Source organism: Anomaloglossus baeobatrachus, chromosome 3, assembly GCF_048569485.1.
Source record: "Anomaloglossus baeobatrachus isolate aAnoBae1 chromosome 3, aAnoBae1.hap1, whole genome shotgun sequence".
Lineage (NCBI taxonomy): Eukaryota > Metazoa > Chordata > Amphibia > Anura > Aromobatidae > Anomaloglossus > Anomaloglossus baeobatrachus.
The window spans coordinates 215531414-215543571 of NC_134355.1; the positions used below are offsets into that span (position 1 = coordinate 215531414).

The 12158-nt window shown below is 45.6% G+C and overlaps 1 protein-coding gene across 7 annotated transcripts in view; it reads left to right on the forward strand.

The window, feature by feature from the left end:
• The window catches only part of AFDN (afadin, adherens junction formation factor), a 1370646-nt gene that overhangs the window by 694222 nt on the left and 664266 nt on the right, over positions 1-12158 (forward strand). For all 7 annotated transcript variants that reach the window (XM_075339717.1, XM_075339721.1, XM_075339720.1 and 4 more), the window contains exon 18: positions 7935-8200. In XM_075339717.1, the coding sequence (XP_075195832.1) occupies positions 7935-8200 (266 nt within the window). The remainder of the gene's footprint in view (positions 1-7934; positions 8201-12158) is intronic.

Genomic DNA, 12158 nt, shown 5'->3' on the forward strand with positions numbered 1-12158 from the left:
TGTCAGAAATTAAAAAATTAGTAGGGTTCAGAGGATGGGAGGATAAAGGGATCCATTTAGTGTCACAAGTACTACAAAATAATATTCTTAAAAGCTTTGAACAACTGAGAACGGAGTTTCACCTTCCGCATGTCTTCTTTTATCAGTATTTGCAGCTGAGACACGCACTGGAAAGACAGGGGAGGACAAACCCGGTAACAGTGACACATAATCAAACATTACATAGGCTGCTTACATCTGAGTCCTCTAAGGGTCTTATTTCGGAACTATATAAAAAATTACTACCTGCCCATCTGGAAACACATCCATTGAGTGTTAAAAGCAAATGGGAACGAGACGTCGGTCCCCTGACGGAAGGCCAGTGGTCTGATGTATTGGAACAAGTTCCTAAACTGGCGGTATCGGAGTGCCAAAAGCTGTCTCAAATATATCTCATCCACAGGGTATATAAAACTCCCAGTCTACTATTTAAGATGGGACTCAGACCAAACACACAGTGTGTTAGGTGTGGACAGGATGATGCCCATTTGATGTTATGTGGGAATGTGGACACATTGGTGATTTCTGAAACCAAACCCTGGGACTTATAGATCAAATATATCATGTCACAATACAACCGTCGCCCCGCATGTGCCTGTTGAGTCTGTGGGAAGGAGAAGTGGATCCGGATTCCCCAACAGCTCTGGGAATAGCCCGTATCTTGTACCAAGCAAGAAAGCTACTTGCATATCACTGGTTAGACCCTCTACCACCAACATTACCAGAGCTCAAAAACAAATTAAATAACGTCATAAGATTGGAAAGGGGAGTTTATTTAAAAAGAAAAACATTGAAAAAGTTTTACAACATTTGGCGGCCATGGATGGAGTTGCCGGGCCTCCCCTCTAGTGCACTGGTTCAGGATGCAATGCTGGACCGGTTACTGTTGTGCCTGCAGTGATGGCATGTGTGAGGAAGGGAATTAAAACTAGTTTTTTCTGTGGCGAAGTGGACTTTGAATGAAGAGGTGAGAGAGGACTGGAACGGTTTCATGGATGACTGCACGGAGAGGGAGGGGCCGGAGAGTATAGCAATATGATGTGGAGCGACACGGCTGATGGAGGAGGTACTTCTGTTAGTCTGAGGCATTATTGCATAATTTAAGTTTTGTTTATTTGTAGAGCCACGAGGTTTGTAGGCTCAAGCTATATAATATAATTATGATTTGAGAACTCTATTATTATATTTACATACATGCAGAGAAAGAACCTGATTTATAAATCACTTGTGATTATCTGTTGTTTATTGTTATCAGTTATATGAAAAGTGAAATACTCTCTGTATCGATCCCTAATGATTTAATAAAAAAAGATCTGATTTAGAAAAATTGAAAGGAGGGATTGCAGTACAACCTAGAATACACATAGAGGATGGCCTCAGAAAACCTTTTATCCCCATTTTGGAATGAGTAGGACTCATAGACTTTCAAAGTGTGTGCACTATGTGCAAGGGCTTCCAAGAATTAGGAGGTGGCACTCCAATACACCTTGGAACATGCGTAGAATAGGGCCTCAGAAAACATTTAAATGAGTTGGACTTATTTGGCTAACAACAAGGAGTTACAAATTTGAGGCCAATACAATAGGTACAAGTGGCACAACTAGGACCTTCAGGAATCTGACTCCGATTTTGCTTCAGCTAAGGTTGGCAGCATTTCCTCCTGTGTCAGCTCAGGGCATCAGGCAGCACCAACACTTCAAATAGATTGAAGCAGAGGTTTCCAAACAATTTTTTTTGTCTCCATTGCCAATGAAAATTCATGAACCATGTTGGGGAAACTTCTCCGACCCACTCTGGGGAAACAACACCGCAAGTACGTTATCAATTTATTCACACAAGAGGTGCATATGGTCCTTTCTCTCATTTTATGAATGCATCTTTATTTTGTTACACAGATTGAGTCACATCTGAATCTCGCAGGCCGCAGTCAATGCTCCTTCCTTGCTTATGTTGACTCTGTGAGTTTTTAGTGCCACCGAGGGCATAATAACTAATAGGCGCATCAGCCTGTTAAATGAGTATGCTGACAGGCTTAGTGTTCTGAAAATAAACAAGGCCTGGATTGCCCCGACCTCTCAAATCCAGTGGATGACATTATCAGAACATAAAGCCAATTCAAATGTTGTTTTGTTTTTTTTCTGGCAGATTTCCATTTACCCCTCCTCACTCCAAAAAGGGTATACAATTCATGGTTTGTTTTTTTTGTTTTCCTCCTCCTTCTTTTCCTACACCATATCACCAGGGTTATCATGCAGCCCTCACTCCATATTTTTACATGGCCATCAGGCGACCCTTACTCATAATTTTACTCGCCACAGACTTGAGCCAAATCAGACACTTGCAGGCTGCATTCAGAGCTCCCTCCATGCTTAAGTGGATTCTATAGGTTTTTATTGTCACTAGGGCCATAATAACTGATGGGCCCAAATATCTGTCAACTGAAAGTGCTGACAGGCTGACTGTTCTTAAAATGAACAAGGCTTGGATTGGCCCAGACTTCTCGACTCCAGTTAATGACATGTTCTGGTGTATTCCCATGCCCCACTTAAAACCCAAAAAAGGTTATCTTGGTCATCGTTTTATTATTTTTCTTCTTCTCCTCCTCCAACATATCCACAGAGCCATCAAGCCGCCCTCACTCATAATTTTTAGAGGGCCATCAGGCGGCCCTCTCTGAATTTTTAAAGTGCCATCAGGTGGCCGTAACTCAATGTTCAGAGGACCAGCAGGCACCCTCACTGGATTTTGAAAGGGCCATCAGAGCCAGTGAGGTGGCCAGAGAGAGAAGGCGGGCAACTGTTCCCCATAGGATTTACAAGCGTCATTTCCGAGGCCAAGGGTTAGGTGTTCCCCAGTCTGACGCTTTGTTAAAGAAAATGGGGACGATAAAAGAACAGTCATTTGCAACCTGTGCCATACCAAGATCAGCAGAGGCCTGACCACTAATAGCCTGCCCACCATCAGCATGCTCAGGCACATGTCATTAAAGCAGTCTACTGAGACTTTCTGCAACTTCATGATGACAACCGTCCCTTGGCACTAGTTCCCCAGCTGCCACTATTTATCTCACTGTGTCTTATACCAGCATGTGTCCCATACTGTCAACTGTGCCCTCACCAATGTAGTTACTGGGAGGGTCCACTTTTTCCCGACCTCCATAAGGTTTACCCAGTGTGCCGCTACATTTGCCCAACGGCACACTGGGTGAACCTTATGGAGGTCAGCAGATAGTCAGACACTGGAACAGCACATGTGCTACTTACGCCGAGTATTGAGTCCCTAGTTCCATCAGTTTTCCCCACCTTCTACACCAGCTGCTGCACCCTCCACTACTCCTCCTCCTTTGTCTCTGAATTGTTATCTCTGGGCATGTTGTCTATATCAGTCACAAGCTGTATGTACTGCAGGTCTGCCTCGATGAAGCAGCAACAGGCTATGGTGAAATTGTTTTTAGGAGATAAACGGCATACTACCTCGGGGAGCTGATGAAAGGTATAACAGAGCAGACAGAACTGTGATTCTCCACACTTAATTTACAACTAGGCATGGTTGTGTGTGACAATAGCTGTAACCTGGTGATGACTTTGAAACTTGGCAAGCTTGAACACGATCCATGCCGACGTGGCAGCGCTATTTGAAAACCATCCCAGATTTACTTGAGCTACTTGTGAAAGTACACAGTGTGTGCGCCCGTTTCCGCTAGTCAGCTACAGCTGCCGCTGGTCTGGCAGTGCTGCAGCAGCGCTTAAAAGTGCCAACTCACAGACTTGTGTGCACCATGACCATGCACTGGAACTCCACATTACACATGTTAGCAAGTCTTTCTGAGCAGCAGAGGGCAGTAGTTGAATGCCAGTTACAGCATGCCCTTCGGTATTCCGCTTTGCCTCCGCACATAAGTCGCTGAGTGGGCATGGATGTCTGACATCTACAAAGCTTTGAGGAATCAATTTAGATGGGGAGCAGGGATGGCGCCATAATCTCCATAACCATGTTGCTTCTGTGTCTACTCAAACGCTTGCTGCTCGCCATAAAAGATGAAGCTTTGCATGTAGACCAGTTAAAGATAAAGCAAGAAAGTACACACAGTGGTTCACCCAGCCCAACCTCATCCTCTCAGTGCAGATTAGGTGATAATTAGGAGGAGCAGGAGGCTGAGGAGGAGAACATGGAGAGTTGTTCTCCTGGTGGGGACAGGAAAGTCTTGCCTGTTGGGAGTCTGGCATACATGGCTGACTTTGTCCTGCAGCCTTCCCCACGACCTTCATGTTATACGCATTTTTACCAACACTAATTACGGGTTCTTCACTCTTCTCGACTCACGAAACAAGGAGAAATTTCCATCTCTCCATCCTGAGGTGGAGGGTGTTGGTAAAATGGTGCAATACAAGAAGGCTTTAGTTGAACAATTATTATAAAAATTTCCCATCTGACAACACTAGCAGCAGAGCTCATAGTTCAATAGCAACCAACAAGGAGAGAAAAGGGAAAAACACTCCAGGTCCAACAGAGGCAGCGGAACACTATCAAAGGTCTGGGACAGTTTATTTAGACCCTCCCCGTGCCCAGGCCCTGATGTACAGAGTAGTTTGAAAAGAAAGGAGAACTTTTGGAAGATGGTGAAGATATACCTAGCTGACCATTCTAGTGACTTCCTGATTTGTCTCTGCTATATTCGGTAACCATTAGGTATCCAAGCAGGACACGTGGCATGAACTTTCCGTCTACGCCTTTGACTTGCTGACCTCCCTGGTCGCTACTCTTTTGTTAGAATGGGTTTTTAATGCCACCAGGGGCATATTAACTGATCAACTAAAAATGCTCACAGGGTGCTTGTTCTCAAAATTAACAAGGCATGCATTGGCCCCGACATTAAGCCAAATCAAATTTTCCATTTTCTGGTGTTTTCCCATGCACCCCTCTTCCTACTACCTATAAAAGGTATACAGTTTTTTTTCTTAACCTCTTCCTTCACCATATCAGCAGGGCTTTCATGTGGCCCTCTTTCAAATTTTTTGAGGGTCATCAGGCGGTCCTCACCATAAATTTTGAAGGGCCATCATGCGGTACTCCCCAAAAAAAAAATTCAGAGCTATATTTTTTATTTTCAAAAATAAAACCATAATGTTTGCAGTCAGTAGCACAATAAACAAGGTATTCAACAAGACCTAGGTTTCTGTCCCATTTTGCAGGGAGGGGGGCGCGGGCGCAACACTTTTGAAGACAGAATGGTGCAAACAGTTGGTTGGCAGCTATGGGGATCTAATTCATGCACTTTAAAATGGTGGTTGAAAGGGCTAAAGGGATAAAAGCAAGCATGTTCTACTTACCGAGTCTCCCGCGTGCCGGTAGCACCACTTCTGGTCCGTTCATTATCTCTCATGCATATGCACTGCTTACACCAGCAGTCCTGGCATGTGATTGGTTGCAGTCGAACCACGCCTCCACCCTGTGTGACCGTGTCTGACTGCTTGCAATAATTGGCGTAGGGCCCCCTCATTATGATACCCAGCACAGATAAACCATACGACTACTGTTCTGCAGCCCCCTACTGTGTGCTTTTCTTGACTGTGTATCAAAATAAGAGGTAGCCCATGCAGCACGTTTTTTGTTGTTTTTTTTAAATTTAAATAAATATTTAAATAATTAATTTGAAAAGATTTTGTTCGGTCACACCCCTCTCCCCTTCCCAATTTTGATACCCAGCCATGATGAAGCCGACAGCTGGGAGCTAGTATTCTAAGGCTTGGGAGACCCATGATTATTGGGCCCCCTCCCAGCCTAAAAATAGAAGCCTGCAGCCGCCCAGAATTGTCGCATTCATTAGATGCGACAGTCCCAGGACTTTACCTGGCTCAGCCCGATGGCCCTGGTGCAGTGGTGATCGGGGTAATATCAGGGGTTATATCAATAAATAGAAAAATACCCTGGCGCTCACAAATAAGTGAATAAACAGGTTCTGTGACTCACACAGAAAAGTTAATTACACTGCAAAAATAGTAGTAATAATGTTAGGAGCTGCAGGTAGAATACAGGGTCCGCGTCAAGAAGTCCTGTAAAAATGGGGAAAAAATATAAAATATCTACCGCACTTCCAGATAAAAAAAAAACAAAACATTTTATAAAAATGATGTTAAACTTTCCTGATATCTCTTATGGTTAAACCCCAAGCACTCTGTCCTTCTAGTCTATGGCTGAGTGTATGCACCTTAGTTGTTCGGAGATACACTGGGGAATACCAATGAGAACCTAGGAACCTAATTGCATAAATATATATAAAAATTTAAAGTACTTTTGTTAGAATATATAAAGAAATATACATTTCTCAAAAAACAGAGGCATTAATCTACAGTAAAGGCACTAAAAAGAGATTATAAATGGATAACTTGCCTTCAGGCGTTTCTCTCAGAAATAATTTTACTTCACTCTGTGGTTCCGATTAACCTGAAAGTCTGATTCCTGGTGTGCAGTGGATGGTGGCAATCAAATAAGAAAAATCTCAGTGATTAGTTCAGCTACACCCAGGATAAAGACGGCAGAGAGACTAGAGAAAGAAAAAAAAGGGGGAATTGCAGGTTCAAACAGTGGAAACAGCACTTATTGCTAAGATATGTTGCTTGCCTAAAAAGTATTGGTGTCCAGATGTAGGTGATCCTGCTCAAAGAGCATTTGCCATATGTGCCCAGTGTTGCCTGATATGTCTTAGGCTATGTGCGCACGTTGCGTAAAAACATGCAGTTACGCTGCGCTTTGTAGCGCAGCGTAACTGCATGCGTCCTGCGTCCCCTGCACAGTCTATGGAGATTGTGCAGGGGCCGTGCGCACGTGGCGTCTAAGAGCGCAGCGCTTCGGCTACTGCCGAAGCGCTGCGCAAAAAGAAGTGACATGTCACTTCTTTCCTGCGCTTTGCCGGCAGCTCCTGCTCTGTCTATGGGAGGAGCTGCAGGCAGAGCGCATGGAATCGGCGCTCACTACGGACATTTCTGCAGCGATCTAAAGCGCACATGTGCTCTTCAGATCGCTGCAGAAATATCTGCAGGGCTAGTACGCAACGTGCGCACATAGCCTTATGGTTAAACCCCAGGCACTGTCCTGCTAGTCAATGGATGAGTGTATGCACCTTAGGTGTTCTGAGATTAAGATGCACTGGGGAATACCAATGAGAACCTAGGGGTATGGTTGCTTCAGGCGTTATTCTCCAAAGATTTTACTTCAACCAGTGGTTCAGATATACCTGAAAGTCTAATTCCCACCAAGAATTGCCTAAAGCAGTGAAAACATTTTATTCTAACTGTTCATGTATGTCACATGTTGGGTACAGGTTAAATGAAGTATGCTTTCTGTCATTTACTGTCATTTGCTGAAAAGCCTCTGTTTGATAGTCTTGTGTTCCGTCACTAACTATGTGTTCATGGTACAAGACATCGCAGAAGATAAACCGCAGCAGCATGATCATAAATTCCCCTCCACCCCACTTTTATCCCTCACATCCCCCATTCAAAGTACTGAATGTTTCACTTCTGCCTTTTTTGCCTGTCCTTTTGTAGTGCTTCCTGTGAATGTACAACTGTGTGTTTTCTTTTGTTACTTTTTTGCTTTTGCTGATCTTGTTTGATTGTATGACTCTTATTTTTATGTTGTTTCCTTGCACTGTCCCTCATGAAAATGTTTTGCTTACAAAAGTGTTTATTAACTAAATCTTGAAAGAAAAGTTCTCCTTGTTGGTCAGTTTTCATGTTTATAAGATAGGAATTGAAAAATAAAATTGTAACCTAATCTATCAATTGCACCTAATGTTTTGTTCCTTCTGGATAGAGATGACTCTTAGAACTTGAAATACAGATATCCCAATGCATTTTATTTAATTGTTTCTTATTTCTGTTTGCTCACTTTAGATGATGTTTTGCATACATTGACAGGAGCAATGTCTCTTCTGAGGCGTTGTCGGGTGAATGCTGCCTTAACTATCCAGCTTTTCTCTCAGCTTTTCCACTTTGTGAATATGTGGCTGTTCAACAGACTGGTCACTGACCCGGACTCTGGCTTGTGTTCTCATTACTGGGGAGCCATTATTCGTCAGCAATTGGCTCATATAGAGGCATGGGCAGAAAAGCAAGGCTTAGAGCTAGCTGCTGACTGTCACCTTAGCAGAATAGTTCAGGTACGTACAATTAAAATATGAAGCAGCATTGCAACCAATTTATAATGAACCGTGGATTTAATCCTTATGCTTCAGGAAAAATTTTGAACAATCTTTTGTCATAGTCAAGAACATCCTACATTCTAATGCAGGGGCGGGGAACCTCCGGCCCGCATGCGGCCCGCGACGACTTTTTCTGCGGCCCCCGGGCTGATTCCCAGGGACTGCAGTGCTGGGGCGGAGCCGCATCTTGCTGGCTGCTGGCCCTTTAAAAACCTACACAGTGCGTTCAATGCTTAACGCTGCATTTCCTATACCTGAAAGACTACGTCCCCACGCTGGCACTGCCTACGTGAGGACGTACTTTGTAGGTGGGGTCGGCGTGAGGAGCGCTAAAATCAAACAGGAGAGGATTGACTGCCAATCATCCCCCAGGTCTTACTGTGCCGGGCAGCGCTCTGTGCCCGGCGGCAGCGGCTCCCTGTGCCTGGCAGCTGCGGCTCCCTGTGCCCGGCGGTTGCGGCGGCGGCTCCCTGTGCCCGGCGGTTGCAGCGGCGGCTCCCTGTGCCTGGCGGCGGCGTCCCCCTGTGCCTGGCGGTTGCGGCGGCGGCTCCCTGTGCCCGGCGGTTGCGGCAGCGGCTCCCTGTACTTGGCGGTTCCAGCTCCCTGTGCCCGGCGGTAGCTCTCTGTGACTGGCGGCTGCAGCGGTGGCTCCCTGTGCCTGGCGGTTGCGGCGGTGGCTCCCTGTGCCCGGCGGTTGCAGCGGCGGCTCCCTGTGCCTGGCGGCGGCGTCCCCCTGTGCCCGGCGGCGACGGCTCCTCTCTGTGCCCGGCGGCAGAGCTCTCCGTGCCTGCAGCCACCTCCAGCGCTCATTGATCCCAGCCTCCCCCAGTTCTCTAACTACCTCAAAGCTCACCCGGGTCTACCTGTGCCCCCAGCGCTCTGTACCTCCAGTGCTCTGTGCCCCTCTTTCTTCCCAGTGTTCTATGCCTCCCAGTCTCCCGAGTGATCTGTGCCCCCCGCAGTCTCCCCAGTGATCTGTGCCCCCCTCAGTCTTCCCAGTGATCTGTGCCCCCCTAGTCTCCCCAGTGATCTGTGCCCCCCTAGTCTCCCCAGTGATCTGTGCCCCCCTAGTCTCCCCAGTGATCTGTGCCCCCCTAGTCTCCCCAGTGATCTGTGCCCCCCGAAGTCTCCCCAGTGATCTGTGCCCCCCCCAGTCTCCCCAGTGATCTGTGCCCCCCCCCAGTCTCCCCAGTGATCTGTGCCCCCCCCAGTCTCCCCAGTGATCTGTGCCCCTCCAGTCTCCCCAGTGATCTGTGCCCCTCCAGTCTCCCCAGTGATCTGTGCCCCTCCAGTCTCCCCAGTGATTTGTGCCCCCCAGTCTCCCCAGTGATTTGTGCCCCCCCCAGTCTCCCCAGTGATCTGTGCCCCCCCAGTCTCCCCAGTTATCTGTGCCCCCCCAGTCTCCCCAGTGATCTGTGCCCCCCCAGTCTCCCCAGTGATCTGTGCCCCCCCCCAGTATCCCCAGTGATCTGTGCCCCCCGCAGTCTCCCCAGTAATCTGTGCCCCCCCAGTCTCCCCAGTGATCTGTGCCCCCCCCAGTCTCTCTAGTGATCTGTGCCCCCCCAGTCTCCCCAGTGATCTCTATGCCCCGAGCCTCTCTCAGGTCTGTCTGTGCCTTCAGCCTCTCCCATCCTTCTCTGTGCCATCTGTGCCCCCAGCGTCCCCCAGGTTTGTCTGTGCCTCCAGCCTCTCCCATCATTCTCTGTGCTCCCAGGGCTGTCTGTGTACCTCCGGCATCCCCAGGGCTGTCTGTCCCCGGCTATGTATATAACCCCAGCAATGTTTGTGCCCCCCAGCTATGTCTGTGCAACCCAGTGATGTGTATATACCCCCATTGAAGTCTGTGCCGCCTAGTGATGTATGTAACCCCAGTGACGTCTATGCCCTGCTGCTTCCCTTGTGATGTATATTCCTCCAAGCCCTCCCCAGCAATGTTTATACCACCCCAGCTATGCCTGTGCTCCCCATCAATGATGTATGTACCCCCCTGTGATGTCTATGCCTCCAGCCTCCCCAGTGATCTATATTCCTCCCAAGCTTCCCCTGTGATGTATATACAGCAGTCCCAGCCAACTCAAACCTGGAAAAGCAGTTGTGAAAAGCAACAAGATCAATATCGCCTAATATTACAGCTGCACCAAAGAGTAGAAGCTCCAGCCACCAAAGTGAGTTAATTGTTTGACCAAATATATTAGAGTAATTTTCAAGTTGATGATTTTCTGCGGCCCCCGAAGGTTGGTAGAAATTTCCAAATGGCCCCTGGCAGAAAAAGGTTCCCCACCCCTGTTCTAATGTATGAAAGATCTTATATTTTTGTATTTTCTGATAGTAGGTAAATTGCACATTTTCAAACAAGGTGTAATGTTTGTTATAAAAAAAATCTGAAGATTTATGCAGATTTGCAAATTGACTTGCAAAAATATTATGAAAAGTAACTTTAAAGTAGTCACATCTCTGCTTTTACAAACTAAGACTTCGAAAATATAATGAAAACGTGAATTCTAAACTCCAAAACACATTTTATATTTGACAAATGTTAAAAACATTGCAAAAAGTGCATATTTACAACCCTTTAGCAAAAAGTTTTAGGGAAGCAAGCTGAGAGGTTGTATAGTACATAGAAAAAAAGACCAAAGTTTCTTTCAACCAACACCATACAGGACAATTGTTTACCAACACAATAAACCAAAAAAGTGAATTATAAACTGTACTAGTAGTACTAAAAAAGGGGAGGGGGAAAGTCCATCTGTACACTTTACCTCTCTCTGCTCCTGCCTATCTTCGGAGGTCGGTACCCTCTTGGATGCAAATTGGCGCCCCGCCCCCTCAGTGATGGCTGACCCTGTGTGATCCTAAAATTCCCTAAATGAGGAAAGAGAATGGGTCACACCCTAGTACAACCAACTGTTAGGCCCACCTATTTTTCATACAAAACAACAACCCCTTTACACATGTCAAAAGCAGCCCAGTATAATAACTGTAAGAACCCAAAATAGGGGAGCACAGCTTGACAAAGAACACAGCTTGCATTCGAAATGCATTGCTGACCTTGCTCCCTGGCTTACCTATGATAATGTTTTCATGTATATTTGGTGGATTTTAATTCAATAAAGTCTCTTCTTTTGAATGTCTTATGGAAGCTGGATCCTGCTTTCTTCCTGCAATTATTCACGTTTCAGAGTGTTTTTGATCCGTGCATGCCGTCTCCTGACCACTGAATCACCAGGATTAACCTTACTGTTTGTGACACAATCCAGCCCCTATCTCGCCCTTACCTATCCGCAGAGGTCAGCACCCTCCTGGATGCAATATGACGTCTCCACTCGGTTGACCCTAAGTGACCCTGGTGGGTGATCGATATAGGTGCCAATCATCTATTGTATGTGTGTGTAAAATATATATATATTGGGATTCTGATCTGGCTTATATATCCTGAGTCATATTGCAAAGGATTGTCGAAAATCCACTTGTGACTTTTAGGATCGCTACTTCCAATAGGTGGCGCTGTGCTAGAGTTTGTCTCCTTTACTGGAGAGACAATTTATATATAATATATATATATATATATATATACAGCTCTGGCAAAAATTAAGGGACCACTGCAAAATTTTCAGTTCTGATTTTTCTCTTTTATAGGTATATTTTTGAGTGACATGTAAATTGTTCTTTTATTCTATAAACTACTGACACAATGTCTGAATTGCTAAGCAAAAAATTTTGTATTTAATTTCTGAAAATGAGAAATGATCAAAATTAGAAAAAAACTCAAATAATGCAAAGAAAACAAGTTCAGAATCATTTAGAAACAACAATACTAATGTTTTAACTCCGGAATAGTTCAGAAATCAATATTTTGTGGAATAATCATGATTTTTAATCACAGCTTTCATACATCTTGGTATGCTTTCCACCAGTC